This window comes from Kwoniella botswanensis, chromosome 1 (genome assembly GCF_036426115.1).
Source record: "Kwoniella botswanensis chromosome 1, complete sequence".
NCBI classification, from domain to species: Eukaryota; Fungi; Basidiomycota; class Tremellomycetes; order Tremellales; family Cryptococcaceae; genus Kwoniella; species Kwoniella botswanensis.
Window position 1 is genome coordinate 13,753,805 of NC_088599.1, and position 17,919 is coordinate 13,771,723.

Consider the following 17,919-nt stretch of genomic DNA (forward strand, 5'->3'; position numbering starts at 1 on the left):
TATAATTAGCTTTTCCTGTATTGTAATGGTAATATCACTCCGAAAATCCTTTTTACCCATATTCCATAATCTCATCCTTATCTGGTTTTCCCAAATATACTTTGAATTTGTATATATGCTTGTTTCGGTCCTTTATCTCAGCTCATCATGTCGGTGGGAAATGGGAATTGATTGTATTATATAAGATAAGCTGGATGAGGAATGAATAATGTACATGCGATGATATGGATAAATATGACAATCTAGAAACCTTTGGGATTTTCCCGTAGGGTCAACTGGTAAAGTGAAATCACATGAAAAGTCAGCCTTGTTCTGATTGTAAAATGGTGGATTAAGGCCCGATAGCGACAGAGAAAAAAGAAGAAGATGGTGATGATGGCAAAATGTCATGGGAGAAATTAAGGGCCAGAGGGAAGTCAACTCACCCTCGTCCATTTAGGTACTTTGTGTTGTGATTTCCTATAGCCCCTATGATGTTTCGAGAACGTCGTATATTTATCTGATGGTGCGAAAGAAAGATCAGCATACGAATTGATTAGATATTGGTATCCAAAAGAATTTCGAATTGTTTAGTCCCAACATCTTCTCTCGTCCCCTCTCTCACCCCATGTCAATATCACGTTGACTTCTAGGTTTTGATCTCCTCACTCATTCCGCATAGTCCACTCACCTCTAGGGTTCATCTCACTCTCCATAGGCAATGCCAAAGCCTTTTCCAAGCTTCTCGTCGTAACTCCAGACTGAGCTACAGCTGAAATCACCGAATCTACCTGCTTCAACCTCTTGCGCTGGTTGGCCTTTCGGGTGGGTGAGAGACGCCATGGTGTCTTCCTGATTACGACATAGAGCACTCAGTAACACTTTGGATGATCACAGCTCATATTGGATTCGTCGATATGAAGAAAGGATTGAATGGGAGCTTACCATAACAGTCCTCCTGATAATATCGAACTCTGTCTGAAAGCTCCGAACATCGTTGTCTCTTTTTGTGCCTCTCTCTCTTCCTAGTTTCACTCTGGTCTTAGAATGAGTTGTGATCTCTGTGTGAGGAGCTGTGAGTCGGCGACGAGTCTGTATTGCAATATGTGTAGGAATATCCAAGTCCATTCCTAGTCATAGATCATCCATCTAACTTACTTGAACAACATCGAGGGCATAGAAAGGACGGAACTAAATTTCGTTTTCTCGTTTTCTTACTGCTTTTAACGGAGATACCGGGTTACTCCGAAAGGAATGCCCAGTACGAGGTGGAGGTTGACCACCAAACCACCCAAAGATGAGGGAGGCTCCTTCTCTCGTTTATCTGTCAACATAGCAGACCAGTCAATGAATTTGCTCATATACAGAATCCATGACATCGAGATCATTATACAACTACTACCGGCTCCGAGAAAGGAGAAAATCAAAAAGAATTAGTGGAAGTTGAATGTGGTTCATTGTACTCCGTGCGACAAAGCGACAAACTACACAGTATACGTACTACCTCCTGCATCTGAACCAAAATACCTCTATAGCGACCTGAGGCGTTATTTTATAATCCCTCTTTCAATCCGCCAATCATGTATACACCTAGTAGAACTTTTCACTCATGTTTTCGGCAAGGGGGAAAATAGACGTGGTATCGCATGGTATATGACGGAAAGCTTGAGCGCTGGGTCAGTACGTCTTTTCATCATACTGTGTAAGACCTCTCGAAATCCCCCTGCCTACTAACCAGTATGTACAGATAGTACTAACAGTACTAACGGTACTGACCACTTAACACGAACGTGGTAATGACTTTCAACAAGTCGTACCGGTCCCTTCAACTTATGGGATAGGGTTGAGGGTACGGTTCACTCCCCCTATGGGAGTGTCGTATGGGTGGTAGGGTGGCCTCTTCCTGTGCTGTCGATTATTTTTTTGCTCTTCTTTTGGCCATCCACCGATGTATGAAGTATGGATTACGTGTTGACAGTTTTGAACCGATGCATGCATGCATGATTCATTGCGTGACAAATTGCATCTATGCATGTACTATAAAGATAACCGTCTTCCTGTCCTACATGCATATGGAATCGTTCAACCCATCCTTATGATATCGATCCATGATTATCCTCTCAGCCACTCATCGCAGTAGGTTTTATATTCCCCTCTTTCACCTTTTGCTCCAATATCCTCGATACACTCTCAGGTTTCACACCTATCCCTTTACCCGCCTTGTCCCCAAAGTAATCCCGCGCCGCGTTCGAATCGGCATTGAAGTCTTGCTCGTCCTTTCCATCTTGAACAGGTTGTTCCTTCTTATCGTTCTCAGCCGCGGCAGGTGTAATCGCAGAAGGTGTATTACCTTTTTTACCTTTAGGTTTGGGTCGGTGTGTATCGACTGCTGCGATGGGGAGAGGATATCGTTCTTCGTGACATCCATACGCACGAGGTGAGATTTTGATTAGGGTATGTAAAGGTATCTAAGGGTAGTATGATGAAGCGATGTCAGCCTATTTCGCAAGTGTATGGGACAGGCAGGAGGTGGGATGTGGATTTGCAGATCCGAGGTGAATTATAGAAAGGAGTGAATGACAGTATAAGGAATTCGAATAGTACTCACCTTGATATATGGTAATTCCTCTTGAGTCTTGCCATGGAAATAAGCATACAGACATCTCAATATCGCTTGATGAGCAATGATCAAGATGTTCTCTTGTCTTTCCAATTCCATAATAACAGGTTCTAGTCTAACTACCACATCTCGATACGATTCACCACCTCTGTATCGATAGTTGAACTTGTCTTCGTCCCGGGATTCGTAATCTTCAGGATATTTTTCCTGTGCAACACGGTCATACGAATCAGCATGTCAGAAATACAGTACATTTTGGTAGGTTGTGACAGGACATCTCATTCTGACCACATATGTTTAGATACCGTGGTGAATGTGAGAACCGAAAGCAGTGACTCACCTCAATCTCCTCATATGTCATACCATCACAGACACCCGCATCCAGCTCATCTAGTGATTTCCAAGTCTTCTTCTCGAAAGGTAGGAAACTACCGGTCTGTTGCGTACGCTGTAAAGTCGATGTCCAGACTTCCAGTGGTCCATCACCTATATTATCCCTTACCAAAGCAGGCAAAGCACGTGCGTATTCCCATCCTCTGGGAGACAAGTCGGAATCACCACCGATTTTACCTTCGACGTTATACATTGATTCTCCGTGCTGCGGAAGAAGGGTCTTCAGTGTTAAATCCATGAATGACGACGGAGCAAAAGTCTTTTAAAGATGATCATGTCAGTCACGTGAAGACATCACTCACCCTCGATAAATAGATACTTCTAGGTTTCAAATGCAGATTCATTAGATAGAAAGCGACTCTAGATTGCAGATAACTCTGTATCCTATTGATCGTAACCCTTTGACCAACATTCAATATCCTACAATAGGAGATATCAGGTTCGGTGATAGTTTGATATACACTTTCGTATTGTTCGATTCTCTTCCTGAAATCCCTTACGGCGTCTTCTCGGGACATCCCAGCGTAATCTGGATCACCGGAAGATGCTTTGAGAGCAACGTTCGCAGCGATAACTACGGGGTCGTCGCAGAATGATTCGAGGAACATTAACTGGAGGTTAGGTTCTTGTGCTACTCGATGACGGATCCATTCTCTATGCGGATGTCACCCAAAGATCAGTTCTGCCTTTCAGTACAATGACGATTCATTGCTTTTTGAGAGATAGCGAAGAGCGACTTACCTCCTCTCAATGGTACTATTCGTAGCATCCATGATCCCAACATTACCCTCCTTCTTCAACCACGATATAAGCGATTCCAGTGTTTCGTTCGCTAATTGCTCTCGAATCTTACTGGCTTCCGCATTGGAGTGTGAGAAATATGTGGCTGAATGATCCACTTTCCCTTTGCCCCTTTTTCATTGACAAGTCTGATCAGCTCTTGATCCTGAGGGCTATTATATGACGACACATTCGAGGAGTGAAACTCACGCTTGTAATGCTGACCTAGCTTTTGATCGTCTCAGCTGACCAACGTTGAAAACGTCGACGTTATATTCTAACCACTGCAATTCATCCAGGTATATATCAGCATGCGGCCAAGTACAGATATGATTTCACTCACTCTCAAATACCTCATCAGCTTGTTACTCAAATATGATTTTCCCCGAGCAGGTAGTCCAACCATGGCTACCACAATCTTCGCCTCCGAGTAATCAGGTTTTTCGACTACGTGTGTTGTGAGCTCATTCCCAGTTCTCAAGGCATTTTCAAAGACCGAAGCTTACCGACTGTACCGATACCGGAGACTGACGGAGCTCGGGAGGGTGCTTTTGAACTCTGCCTTAGGATCCTCGTACTTTCATCTAAAGTTCTGAGTCTACGGTCATTCATATTGATTAGATATATTATGCCTCCTTTATTCCTATATGGTCGGATTATAACTTACAGCTCAGTCTGAGCTCCAAAATGAGGTGTACCAGGCACACTGGATTTCCCATCTGTACTGGGCATTCTCTCCAGTCCTGTGGGCATATTCGCTCCACCGGGTATACCAAATAATCTAGGTGACGAGGGACCACTAGCACCTGGGGTGACCGCGGGAGAATTCACCTGAGACATCGGTGCTGGCGCTGAACGTATCATGTCCAACTTCGATACTGCATCCGCCAATACTTCAGGATCGACCGATTTGCCGGTGTTGGTAGGTGGGGCAGGGGGTGTTATACCGGTCATTTGTAAAGGCTTGGTACGTGGTGATCTGGCTTTACTAGGGGATAGCGAGGGTGATTTGGTGTTGCTATTGGCGGAGGGAGGGTCGGAGGCTGATAATTGAGGGGATTTACCTTTGTGAGGTGGTGGGGGTGGGGGCATGGACATTATGTAGGTTGGGCTATCTCAAGCAAGATGGTTCGTGTTTGAGCGTAGTCTCCTTCAGCAGTGATAGGATGGTGGATCAATCAATCGATCAATCTCATGACTGGGGGATGGTGACTCGCTCCCATTAAGAGGTCCACTGATAACCGGATGACGTTGTTACGATCAAGAGGGAATGACACGTCATGAGATGGGTCTTGGAGATGACTGGACCCGATCTGTCATAATGCGGAGTCCCCATTCAACCTCAACTCACGGCATCTTGTCATCTTTGTCAACAATAACATCGGCTCAGCGTTATATATCATGCATCGGCTCTCAAAGATATGCCTAATCCGTAGCGTTACAAGATGTCGTCTTACTACGGAGACAGATCAAGGGATGTGCCATCATGGGAGTCTCTCGAAGCACCAGATGAAGATGATATAGTAGATACATCCGAGGTAGGTCGAATCACTCCAACTCCATGATCTGGGGTAACATCGCTGAAGGATGGAGCCAGTACGCCTATGCGTCTCGGGATCACATTTTATTCTGTATCGATGCCTCAAAATCCATGCAAACCCCTTTTTCCGATACGACCAACGATGATGGCGAGTTAGTCAGAGGTAAAACCGCGTTACATCAAGCTTTGGAGGCTGTCGTGAAGATCCAGAGGAGCAAGGTCATCACTGGTCCGGCGGATAGTGTAGGAGTGTTATTATGGAACATTGATGTGAGCTCTGATTGATCTAATGATTGACAACGTTAGCTCACAGTCATACCGCATCGTAGCCTGGAAACACACCTTCATCCTCTCAAGCATCTTACAAACCGGGTACACAGGTATACCAGAACCTCCGAACAATTAACGCAGAGGAGATCAAACGAATAGTCAAGCTCATGGAAAGGGCAAAAGATCAGTATGACGCTCAAGGGAAAGACGAGGATGTTAAGACAGAACAACCGGAAGTGTTCAGCGAAACATTTCCACCGTGCGACCAGAGCGAAGAGATGAATATCGCGGATGTACTGGTCACTTGCAATTTCCTGTTCAGAGATGCGTAAGTCAGCCGATGCGACTCGGAGAGGGAATTGAGAAGAATCTGACACATCCTTTCTCTCAGTGGAACCAATCTGGCAGGAAACAAGCGTGTGTTCCTTGTGACTGATAACGATTATCCACCTGGAAGTAAGATGAACAGAGAACCTGCTAGGACGGTATACGGCGTGAGTGACTGCTCAATCAGCTGTTCACGTCTCTTCTTTTGTGCGTATCATGTATCATAGCTGATGCCTAATTCCGTTCTGGGATGTTGTACATAGGACCTCTCCTCGTACGGCATATCAATAAATACATTTTTCGTCGATAGACCAGATCATAAATTCAATCCTACTTTATATTGGAATGTGAGCTATATGATCAGTAATAAATCCGTTCATCATATAGCTGACTACTTAAGTTACCTAGGATATCTTGCAACGCGAGCCAGACCAGAATGCTCCTGAAGAGGATGCACCACCCGATGCGGATGGTCTAGCAGAATTGGCGGAAGTCATGAATGATCTGGTGATTAGACATGCACCAAAGAGAGTTCAGTTTAGTATACCACTCAAATTTGGAGGGAAAGAAGGCGAGATTGAGATTGGTATAAGCGGGTGAGCCTGCTCTTCGGCTCCATCAAGGGATAAGTGCTGAACGCTTATGGATGACTGTTTGCAGGTATGCCATGGTGTCCACTCAAGGGAAAGGTCAACCTAAATTAGTTAGAATGCGAGGTCAGACGGTGGAGGAAGTTCAGATAAAATCGGAATACACCTCAGCTGTAAGCTCTCTATCTCATGCCACCGATCAGCAGCGAGGTAAAGAGCTTATGTATGTATGTTGGAATGACAGGAGACAGGAGCGGTACTCAAAGATACCGAAATTGGACAAGCCTTCCAATTTGGTAATGAATCTACCGTAAAGAATGTGATAGAACCGAATTGGTGGGAAAGTGCAGAACATCAAGTAGAACAACAGATGGTAGCTGATGAAGTACTGAGATTGGATAAAGAGAGAAGGCAGAGGGAGGATGAAGGTGGAGACGAAGAGGTACCAGGGGCGGAAGGCACACAGGGGAAGGAGAAACTGCACCTGGGTGATGAGAAACCGAAAGTTGTTGCTAGGACTAGGGTAAGTCTGTGTTGCGTATGACCATTCTGACAAATGTGTGGTGGCACTGACGCACGATTGTGATTGCGTAGCTGCAATTCACCAATGATGAGGTAGCAGAGTTCAAGTCAATGGGACTCAAGCCTCGTAAGTGACCTGAACGGGACCTGCAATCGTGACACGAGGCAAGAGAAACTGACATGCGCACACCATTAACATCAGAGATCAAGATCCTCGGTTTCCAAAGTCCGGATCATCTTGCTTTCGAAGAGAATCTGAAACATTCATATTTCATTTACCCTAATGAGAATGTGAGTGAATGAGCAGATAAATCAACCCTTTCACTTTGGCATCTGCCTAATGTAATGCCTCTCTGCGATCAAAGGCTGACCGTCTAATTGATCTTAGGAATATACCGGCTCCACTCGAACGTTTGCTGCCTTGCTCAAATCTTGCATCAAGTTCAATAAACATGCCTTGGCATTAAGCAGATTTCGAACCAATACACAACCTGAATTTTGCGTATTGATACCTCAGGAAGAGAGTTTAACGAAAGATGGAGGACAAGATCAGCCGCCAGGGTTCCATGTGATCATTTTGCCTTTTAGGGATGATATCAGGAGACCACCCAAAAATATGATCGAGAATCTGCTGGGTGAGTGCAGTGTCATTCATCGATGCATCGCAGGACTAAGGACTTCGATTTCTGGTGATCAGCCTCCGATCGTCAAGCTAAACTCATGTCTAATATCGTCAAGCGATTGAGGATCAAAGCCGGTCATTATAGATCAGAAGCCTACCCTAACCCTGGTAAGTTTTTGTCAATTCTCCTTCGAGAATTTCTCCTAGTTCTTCTTTTGCCTCCCCTAATCACGATATAATCATACTGACTCCCTTTTCTCGCAGCTCTCGCATACCATTATGCTCAACTTCAATCTCTCGCTTTCGAAGAAGATTTCGACCCTTCATCAACAGCAGGTCAAGATCTCGATAAGACGTTTCCTAAATGGTGGGGTATGCACAAAGCCGCTGGAGAATTCATGTCTGAGTTCAACAAGTCGATCGAGGAGGATGATAGAGCTGTTGAGTCTCTCAAAGGAGGCACCAAGCGAAGTACCAAAGCTGCTGCCGAGGAGGAGATTGATGAGGCAGACTTGAAGGACTTGAGAGGGTTATGGAAGTTGGATAAACTAGATAAGGTGAGTGAGAGATTCAGTTTCACTCGTCAGCTACAAGATGGTTCCTCGACATGGACTTTCCGAGCTGATATGTGGATGAACTGTGTAGGCGAAAGTTCAGGAAATTAGAGATTATGCGAAATTCCATAGTGAGTGTGTGCTGCTCTCCTGATCCTATTGCGCTAACCCAATTATTCTGGTCTAGAAATCTCGCTCAACGGTAAAACCAAGAAAGCCGATATGGTAGGGATATTATCATGGTACTTCCAGAACGAGCAGACAGATGATACGAACGGGAAGAAGAAGAGCAAGAAGTAGCCCATGAACAATTCATATGATTTATGTATCTTGCCATGTTGTATATATACGAGTCTTCGCCCCTTCAAGCGGCTTCATGGCTGTTCGGTTGTCATTCGTCGTGAGCTGATGCGCCCAACGTGCCACTGTCACTGTCAATGACATGCACTCTCGTAAAATGTCATACATCTGGCTATCCTCGATTGCGTGCATGTTCACCAGATCCACGCTCCTCTCGATCCAATTGGATAAATGACGGGCCGGAGTTGACCGGCGCAAACAAGCGCCTCCACCTCCACTTCCTCATTCTCGTATCAATGATGTGACGTTTTGCCGAAGCTATGGTCCCGATCCCTGGAATCACTGGTTCAGATCCAGATAGAGAACTTGAGATTGGTAAGTCAGTAGGGGATCACATGTGAGGACTCACTAGGAGTACAGAGTACTACAATTAACCAAAGAACACCTATAAATACATTCTTCTCTTGTATTTACTTCGTCTCTTCTTTTCCCTTCTGATATACAGCATCGTGAATATTTCATGTCTTTAAGAGGACTCGTAAACGTTTCATCTAAAACACTTAAACTCAGTAATCTTAAATATCTCAGTACAAGCGCAATCACTATGACAGGTCAAGCTTTCGAACCCAAAAATATGCTTGTGAGTTGATACTCTACCTCTAGAACTAAAGATGGGTCACAGTGCTGATCAGAGTGATATCTATCGTATAGTACCGAAACCTCGGAAACACCGGTCTCGTAAGTTGCAAACATACGACTGATAGTGATGATTGGGCTGATGAGAATGGGGATGTAGCGAGTACCAGTGTTCTCGTATGGAGGATGGTTAACGTGAGTTATCGCTCGTTAAGGCTTTGAGGAAAGGATGATCGACTGATAATGATGTGCTCTTGTTGAATTAGTGTCGGATACCAACAAAAAGGTGACATCGTCAAGGAATTGATGCAAACTGCTTTTGATGCAGGTATCAACATGTTTGATGTGAGTTTGATGTTGCCATAATGCTAGTATCAGTAACACAATAAGATGTTTAAGTGATGGTGAAGGCTGACTTGTCATTTCAAACGGTTCAATAGAACGCTGAAGCGTATGCGGGAGGGGAATCTGAGACTCAGATGGGACGAGTTATCAAGGAACTCGGATGGAACAGAAGTGATATTATTGTAACTACCAAGATCTTCTTTGGTGTAGGTAGGAAGGAAAAACACAACACTAGAGGATTGAGCAGAAAACATATCATTGAAGGTCTCAACGATTCCCTCAAGAGACTTCAATTGGATTACGTCGATATCGTATTTGCCCATAGACCGGATGTTACCACACCACTTGAAGAGACTGTCCGAGCGTTCAACTACCTCATCGATACCGGAAAAACCTTCTACTGGGGTACTTCCGAATGGTCTGCTAGTGAGTTGACTTTCCTGATCACGATGATGTTGCCAAAAAACTAGAGATAGATGTTGACCTATGATTATTAGTGCAAATCCAACAAGCTCATGAGATCGCTCGAAGACTCAATATGGTTGGACCTGCCGCTGAACAACCTCATTACTCCATGTTCCACCGTGAACGATTCGAGCAGGAGTACGAGCCTTTGTGGAGATACGAGAACTATGGAAGGTAAGTTCACGTTGCTTGACAGATTTATTTCCTCTTTTCAGGATTGAACCCACAGGACTGATATTGGTTCTTCGTTGTGCTTTCAGTACCATCTGGTCTCCACTTGATTCGGGTCTCTTAACCGGTAAATACAACAACGGTATTCCTGAGGGATCAAGATACCACTCCAATCTGAACGGAGCGATGGATGAGAACGTCAAACATCTTACTTCACCCGAGGGTCAGGCTAAGATTGAAAAAGTCAAGAAGTTGACTGCGGTTGCTGAACGATTGGGTGGAAGTATGACTAGTCTTGCTTTGGCATGGACCTTGAAGCACAAGGGTGTATCTACTTGTATCGTGAGTAGTAAACTCTCGATTCATCGGGAATGATTTCAAGAGGCTGATGTCCATTTGTCGATCTATTTTGGATAACATAGCTTGGTGCTACCAAAGTAAGTGATACTCAATGTCCCAGCACCGACTATCTGTTTTTTCTTTCTTCTATGAGTTGCTGACCTCCTCTGTCTTACCGCAGCCCGAACAAATCAAAGAGAACGTCAAAGCACTTGATATCTACCCCAAACTCACCCCAGAAGTATTGGCTGAGATTGAGAAGATCCTCGATAACAAACCTGCTTTACCTACTGCTTATGGTCGAAGATCAGATGATGGTGATTTGATTTAGGGAGAGTGCGATGTTATTCCTGCGATTTTGTGGGTGCTGCAATCTGTTCGTTATATTATCAGTCAGGCAGTAGTGTCAAGTGGTGAAAAAGTTAAGTAGTAAAATGCAAATATGGTGCGAATGTAATGATAGTTGTGGGACACTTTTTGAGCTGCGCTATCTTATCATCTTGTCACTTGGTGCCTTTGTACATTTTGCTTGGTGATCGATCTCTTCCGCCTGCTATGATGAGTGGACTGTACATTATCCTAGCACCAGCCATGCATTGGTAACGCTCTAATCTAGATCACCTTGATCAATATTCCAACCGAGCACAGAGTCCGATATCGGACCCCTTTACCCTGACGCAGTGCCACACTCACGCACTAAACCCAAGGATGAGAGTTTTCTGGGTGGGTCCGATCGGATCTCGTTGTCGTACTTTTCTTTATATCTCCATCAAAATTCCCTACTTTTCGCTGGAAACCATATCTAATCTACCTATAAGACATTGTTTGGTTCCAAATGCCTCCAGAGACGTTGTTTGATGATGAAAATGATTATTGATATGATATGAAAGGCATTTATGATGGCCAGCAATGAATTTCGATGGGGATATAGAAGAACCAATCAGGTAAGAGATGGCTAGAAAGAGAATTCAGGGAAAGAAATTTTTCACTATGTGACGGGGTTCCGCCTGTATACTGCCTTACCTCCCTTCACTCACTCGCCCACACTCTGCTACTTTGTTATATACTACAGTATTGACCTCATACTCATATCGATTCATCTGCTTGGTCGATACATCCATCCACCTTAGGTGATCTGATCTACATCGAGTTCGACTGGTAACTGCCCTCTCCGATCGAAAGGAATTTTCACCTCTTAAGGGACTGGACGCGTCTTCGTTTCAGTCTTTTCTAGATCCTTCCAAGACCTCTTCAGCCTCTTCGAGACATCTGATTCCGATTGCTATATAATCACACGTCAATTCACAATCAAAGGAGCATCGGTACTCTATTACGAAACCGATCCTACATACGTACCGTGCATATAGTCATACCGGACATCGAAAGCCTTGTCACGACGCGATTTTTCTTTTGAACGACAATTCATCAAGATGGCATCTCACGAATCTTCCCTCGAGTATGAGCGTACTCCGGAGAACGAAAATGTCAAAGTCCCCTCGATAGAGGAGAAACATGTTAATAACATGTTTGCTAATGCCGCTTCTGCAACTGGTACGTTGGCAGCTTGATGCGTGTTATCCACAGTAATCCAGTCTGGAAAATTATCACGCTAATACGAAGATGATGCTTTGTAGCGAAAGAACATAAGATGACCTTATTGGAGGGTATCAAATTATATCCTAAAGCTATCGGATGGTCTATCTTGATCTCCTCGTGCTGCGCGATGGAAGGGTACGACGTCTCCTTAGTAGGGAATTTCTGTGAGTAGTGATCACATATCCCCCGTGTGATATAACAGTGGCTGACCAATGTCAATGTCGCTGTGAGCAGATGCCTTTGAACCATTTAATGAAAAATACGGTGTTTTGGGCTCAGATGGGACTTATCAAGTTCCAGCCAGATGGCAATCTGGTTTATCCAATGGTGCTCAATGTGGTCAGATTCTAGGATTGATCTGTAAGTGCACCAATCTATCTTCCGACGTGTTATCGTTATCAGCTTTGCCTTGGTTTGACTAATTACTGGATCATCAGTGAACGGTTTGTGTACCGAACGATATGGATATCGACCAGTCTTAATGGTCTGCCTCGTTTGGTTAATGGGAGTCATCGCGATCTTTTTCTGCGCACCGAATATCCAAACTCTTCTTGCTGCTGAAATCTTAGCTGGTATCCCCTGGGGTGTATTCCAATCTAGTGAGTCGACTGCGAACCCAAACCAGATTCAGCACAACCCATTCTGTGATTACTGATCAATTGAATATTCCTATTCCCTTAGTCGCTATCAACTATGCTTCTGAAGTTTGTCCTATCCCCTTACGAGGTTACCTGACTTGCTATGCAAACTTCTGCTGGGGCTGGGGTCAGTTGATCGGTATCGGTGTCATTCGATCTATGTTTGATAGAGATGATCAATGGGCCTATAGAATCCCTTATGGTGTACAGGTAAGTCATCCACAACCAATCATCTCATATCAGATGTTCCATTTAATTTGTCTTGTGTACTTTATGCTGACTGTCTTCGTACAGTGGGTCTGGCCCCCTATTATCCTTATCGGAGTGATATTCGCCCCAGAATCACCGTGGTGGCTCGTCCGTAAAAACCGAATTGAAGATGCCAAACGATCCCTTATTCGTCTTACTTCCGCCAAACGAAATCCCGATTTTGACGTAGATGAGACAATCGATATGATTCGACATACCACCGAACTCGAGAAAGAGATCACTTCCGGTGCAAGTTACCTAGACTGTTTCAAGGGGATCGATCTTCGTCGAACTGAGATAGTCTGTGCGATCTGGGCGATTCAAAACCTTTCGGGAAATACATTTAGTAACTACTCGACGTATTTCTTCAAACAGGCTGGTCTGGACGGTACGATCGCCTACGATTTCGCAATGGGTCAATATGGTATCAATATGGCTGGAACTTTCGGTGCATGGGGCCTCATGGCTTTGGGGTTGGGTAGAAGGAAGTTGTTGTTATTTGGTTTAGTCGGATTGAGCATATCACTCTTCGTAATGGGTTTCATTGGGTTGGTGCCGGACGAGCATAAACACGCCGCTAGTTTGGCCACAGGTACAATGATGCTGGTTTGGGCGGTGAACTATCAACTTTCAGTTGGGTAAGTGATCTTCAACTTATGCTTCGTTAGGCTGGCGCTAAGATTTCGTTGGTTCATGGTGTGTGTTTGTGTAGTACCATCGCATACTCGTTAGTAGGCGAGATCTCATCAAGAAGACTAGCTATCAAGACCGTCGCTCTAGGTAGAGCAGCATACAATGTAGTTGCTATCATCAACAATGTTTTGACTCCTTACATGATCAATCCAACAGCTTGGAATTGGGGCGTAAGTTCAGTCAAATTCCTTTGTTTTCTTCAGAGAAGTAGTTGACATATCTCGTATTTGTTTATTTATATATAGAACTACGCAGGTTTCTTCTGGGGTGGATCATGCCTGCTTTGCCTCGTCTACACATACTTCAGAGTCCCTGAACCTGCAGGAAGAACATTCGCAGAACTTGATATCTTGTTCGAAAGACGTATACCCGCTAGGAAATTCGCTACTACCGATGTCAACGCTTTTGACCCTACGCTCAGACATCACTTTGGAGGTGGGAAAGACGGTTCGGCACATGTCGAAGAAAAAGAAACCCAATCCGCTTGACTAAAGTTGGGTTGGTCAAGGTTATGTCGTTTGTTTAGAGGTACAAGAGTTTAGAATAGATAGATATAGAATGGAACAGAATAATACATAATCTAATTTGGAATGGACATGAAAAATGTCTTGTCTTCTTTTGTCTTGAAATATCATATAGTAATCTTGGTTTTTTGTCTTAATATACAGTTGATATTAATTTGGTTTGGTTTTTCTGCTCTTCGGTTGATGGGTTTGTTTTTAGGGTAAGATTATATAAAAATTGATGAATCCGATGACTTATATACACAGTGAAAAACAACTCAGATTGAAGAAAGTTGGATTGGATCGACGAACTGATGTATCGAGCTGAGCCATGTGTATATAACATATTACAAGGCAAGTGTACCTTCGATTTGCATACCGCGCTAGGCAAAATCGTCGTTCAGCTACGTACAGGCTGAAAGCATTCGATTTACTCCTCACTCGGTTCGAAATCATCAACTTTAATCAAGAATGAACTTTGTATACATGATGCTAATGAGAAAAAATGATATATACCAACATACAGATCTATCATTAAATATAAAAGGATAAAATCAAACTGGACGAAACGAAAATACCCAACAGAAATGGGATATCATACACTGAACTTCTCCATACCTAATCATTAACCAGCATCTTTTCCTGGAATTTTTTGATTCTACCTTCCAACACCGCCTCCTAATCTCCTTATCGTACCCTGAACCTGACCAGGCAATCCATCACCGCTCGTCCGTCCAGCTACAATCGCGTTATTCCTCAAGACATGTTGATGCAAATTCAGATTCCCACTTTTACTCCTTGGTATATTCCCGGCTCCCATGCCTGCACCGGTAGGTTTCTTAATCACAGGATCAGTTTGTTGCCGACTCAAATTAGGGTATATCGAGGTAGTGGTAGTCTGAGATTGAGGTGGATTGATGGAACCTAATACTTGTCGTTCGCTACTGCTGGTAGTATGGGATGGCATAGGGGCGGATGAAGGGCGTTTCAAGAACGGGGAAGGTAAATCTGGATCTTCCATATTCCATTTGGCGGGTGTAGCTGCTTCCCTATATATGGAACTGTTCGTAGCAACAGGAGCAGGTATCATAGTTGGAGGTAATACTGATTCTGGATTGCTTGATGAGGCAGTTCCCGAAGAAGATCCAGATCCAGATCCAGACGATGTTGATCCTAGGCCGTTGTTGTTGGAGTTGATAGGGACTAAGGAGCTCCTTCTGGGTCTCATCAACCATGGACTAGCGACTGACATGGGAGTCGCGATAGCCATACTGATGTCTTCACAGTAATTCTTCAAGTCGTCCGGTGATCCAATACTACTTCTTTTTCTGGAATGGAACGATATACCACGGTTGATCTGTTTGGCGGGTGTAGCTTCTGCCATGGCACTTGCTGTGGCCGCATCTCGTACAGCATCCATCTTAGCTGCTGCTGCTAAATTACCCAGTGATTTGGTAGCATTCCGTCGAAGCGGTGTCGCAGCTTTAGGCGCAATGCCCAAATGAGCGAATCGATCTAATGGTGTCGGTGATGATATAGCTGCGAGAGGGATCTTGGAAGGTGTATCGCCATACGCTGGATGAGCGAGACGTGAGAATCGCGACGTGACGGGTAAAGGCAGTGTATTGCTATGAACAAAACAAGTGAGCTTATGGGCGTTATATGCCATAACAGCAACTCACCTGCGCTCTTCGAGACCTGGCCGTGATAAAGGCGGAGCAGATGATTTGGCCGGACCTTTATTTTATTCTATGTCAGCTAAATTTGATTGACTCGATAGAGGCAGCTCACGAGCGTCTTCCACCAACACTTCTTGACCACCTGCCATCAAACTCAACTTCTCCTTCTCTTCTCGTAATCTTTCCCACTGTGCCCTCAAGCTCTCAGCAGCTTGATTCAATCTGCGCTGTGTCTCTGTCGCTTCCTCATCCCTACTCTCACAGATAGCTTCTCGAGCTTCTATCGCAGCCTCCCTAGCGACCAATGCCTTTTCACGCTCCTCTAGTGCTGATGATTTCGCTCGCAGTTGCTCCTCATACGATTTGAGCTCGTCCCTCTTAGATAGAAGCAGCGATGTTCTGAACGAAAAGAATGGGGAGTTAGCTTATACCCGGTCGTGGCACTGAAACCTATACAGCTCACTGGTTCTGGACTGTAAATAGCTTGCGATGCAACTTCATCTCATCCATTTCTAACAGATCTTTGGTGGAAGGTCGTTTGATCGGCTAAAAGGGCATTGTCAGCTATGAGCGTTATCAATAGGTCAATATATCGCTAGCTCACATTGAGAGTCAACATTGCCCTGATGACGTTCTTGAGAGCAGGCGAATACTGAGCAGGAAGAGAGGGGAGTTTGCCTGATTTGACCAGGGAAATCAACTCCGCTTGGGTTTGGGCTTGAGAAAATGGAGAACTGGAGGAGCGAAGTCAGCTAGATTACACCTCCAATCGATCCACCTGATGAACTCACTGCAGAGCACACATCTCATATACCAAACAACCTAAGCTCCAAATATCCGATTTGGTGTCATAACGGTTTTCGGCAAGAATCTCAGGAGGCATATATAAAGGGGTCTAAAAGATTGTCAGTTGATAATCAAACCAAACGTCGGTTACGTTGTTAACTTACTCCTACGTATGTCGAAGTAAAGGAAGCAGTACCCATATCCTTACTCAAACCAAAATCACCAAGTTTGACGAATTCATCTGACAAAAACACTATGTAGCAGCTGGAATCAGCTGAAATCCTATCGAATCGCTCAAGTTCAGCTGACGAGAAGATGGGAACATACCATTCTCAGGTTTCAGATCCCTATGTAGAACTTGATATCTTGCAATGCCGCCATCGGCCGTTTGCTGAGTACCTTGGCTCAGCCTCGCCACGCCGAGCTTCGATGGTCGTTCAGTAGGCCAATGACAATGGTGCAGCGCCAAAGTGATCTGCAGGAAGATATTCCATACTTTGTCCTCGTGGATGGGTTGATTTGATCTTTGAGCCTTCCGTATCAACGTGCCTAAATCACCGGAAGTGCAATACTGGACGCGGAGACGGATTCAGCTGAAGAACATGTGCAATGAAACACCCGATCATCTCACCTCCATGACGATGTATATCCTTTCATTTTTAGGATCTTTGATCTTCTGTATAAGTTGAACGATATTGCGATGTTTCAGCGAGTCAAGAATTGCTCTGAGACATACATGAGCCACCAGATCAGCCGGAATGCTCATGTATATGGGTATGTGGATGGGAGCCCAACTTACACTTCAGCTAAAATCTGCTTACGGTCTTTTTCAGTCATTTTAGAGTAATCAAGTTGTTTGAGGGCGAATTCCTGAGGGGCAAGCACCATCAGATCAGACATATCCAGGTATGAAACATGAAGTTCGGCACGCGAGGTTGATCATTATACTTAGAGTAGCTGGTCACATATCGTGCTCTTGAGTGTTCTTTGTGCACGAGGAGTATACAGAGCTGTCAACTCACCTTTCCATCTGTCACCCTTTGCACTTTACTTATGACACCGAAACTGCCTTTACCTATATTCGATACCAACTTATACTTGTCCAACTCCGATACATCCGCATAGCTTGATCCCTGACCAGAGGAGGTGGTGGTCCGTCGTGGAATTGCCATGTTGAGTGAGTCGTGCAGAGGCCGAATCGAAGGAAAAGGTTTGATGATTGAGGTTTGTTTACCTGGTGGTTGTTGCTACTGATGCATGTATATAGTCGAGGTGATGATACCAAGAAGAATGCCGAAGCAGTTCGGGAGCGTGGTGAGGCT

General features: G+C 44.4%; 6 protein-coding genes across 6 annotated transcripts; 3 read left to right on the plus strand and 3 right to left on the minus strand.

The window, feature by feature from the left end:
• Nucleotides 1-242: 242 nt before the first annotated feature.
• L199_005197 (uncharacterized protein) lies at nucleotides 243-974 on the minus strand (the record flags this gene model as incomplete). Its single annotated transcript, XM_064890911.1, has 4 exons — nucleotides 243-275; nucleotides 426-499; nucleotides 671-831; nucleotides 925-974. 4 exons carry the CDS (start codon nucleotides 972-974, stop codon nucleotides 243-245), a joined length of 318 nt encoding a protein of 105 aa, XP_064746983.1.
• A 1,125-nt stretch (nucleotides 975-2,099) lies between these two features.
• L199_005198 (uncharacterized protein) lies at nucleotides 2,100-4,870 on the minus strand (the record flags this gene model as incomplete). The annotated part of the gene is made up of 9 exons (XM_064890912.1): nucleotides 2,100-2,447; nucleotides 2,588-2,806; nucleotides 2,940-3,197; nucleotides 3,295-3,646; nucleotides 3,734-3,904; nucleotides 3,983-4,056; nucleotides 4,116-4,219; nucleotides 4,279-4,370; nucleotides 4,440-4,870. 9 exons carry the CDS (start codon nucleotides 4,868-4,870, stop codon nucleotides 2,100-2,102), a joined length of 2,049 nt encoding a protein of 682 aa, XP_064746984.1.
• Nucleotides 4,871-5,217: 347 nt separating this feature from the next.
• On the plus strand, nucleotides 5,218-8,497 carry L199_005199 (uncharacterized protein; the record flags this gene model as incomplete). The annotated part of the gene is made up of 15 exons (XM_064890913.1): nucleotides 5,218-5,310; nucleotides 5,370-5,582; nucleotides 5,642-5,910; nucleotides 5,974-6,076; nucleotides 6,173-6,256; nucleotides 6,318-6,505; nucleotides 6,570-6,672; nucleotides 6,744-7,022; nucleotides 7,094-7,148; nucleotides 7,224-7,312; nucleotides 7,410-7,656; nucleotides 7,719-7,811; nucleotides 7,908-8,200; nucleotides 8,289-8,328; nucleotides 8,385-8,497. 15 exons carry the CDS (start codon nucleotides 5,218-5,220, stop codon nucleotides 8,495-8,497), a joined length of 2,262 nt encoding a protein of 753 aa, XP_064746985.1.
• Nucleotides 8,498-9,101: 604 nt separating this feature from the next.
• L199_005200 (uncharacterized protein) lies at nucleotides 9,102-10,784 on the plus strand (the record flags this gene model as incomplete). Its single annotated transcript, XM_064890914.1, has 9 exons — nucleotides 9,102-9,137; nucleotides 9,209-9,235; nucleotides 9,294-9,328; nucleotides 9,400-9,478; nucleotides 9,574-9,904; nucleotides 9,976-10,117; nucleotides 10,204-10,456; nucleotides 10,537-10,551; nucleotides 10,635-10,784. The coding sequence occupies 9 exons, from the start codon at nucleotides 9,102-9,104 to the stop codon at nucleotides 10,782-10,784; spliced, it is 1,068 nt and encodes a 355-aa protein (XP_064746986.1).
• A 1,099-nt stretch (nucleotides 10,785-11,883) lies between these two features.
• Nucleotides 11,884-14,117, plus strand: L199_005201 (uncharacterized protein; the record flags this gene model as incomplete). The annotated part of the gene is made up of 8 exons (XM_064890915.1): nucleotides 11,884-12,004; nucleotides 12,088-12,213; nucleotides 12,284-12,409; nucleotides 12,487-12,648; nucleotides 12,731-12,897; nucleotides 12,982-13,574; nucleotides 13,649-13,799; nucleotides 13,875-14,117. 8 exons carry the CDS (start codon nucleotides 11,884-11,886, stop codon nucleotides 14,115-14,117), a joined length of 1,689 nt encoding a protein of 562 aa, XP_064746987.1.
• Nucleotides 14,118-14,790: 673 nt separating this feature from the next.
• L199_005202 (uncharacterized protein) lies at nucleotides 14,791-17,769 on the minus strand (the record flags this gene model as incomplete). Its single annotated transcript, XM_064890916.1, has 11 exons — nucleotides 14,791-15,760; nucleotides 15,815-15,869; nucleotides 15,924-16,210; nucleotides 16,275-16,357; nucleotides 16,416-16,545; nucleotides 16,603-16,706; nucleotides 16,762-16,850; nucleotides 16,925-17,168; nucleotides 17,229-17,322; nucleotides 17,397-17,467; nucleotides 17,620-17,769. The coding sequence occupies 11 exons, from the start codon at nucleotides 17,767-17,769 to the stop codon at nucleotides 14,791-14,793; spliced, it is 2,277 nt and encodes a 758-aa protein (XP_064746988.1).
• Nucleotides 17,770-17,919: the final 150 nt, after the last annotated feature.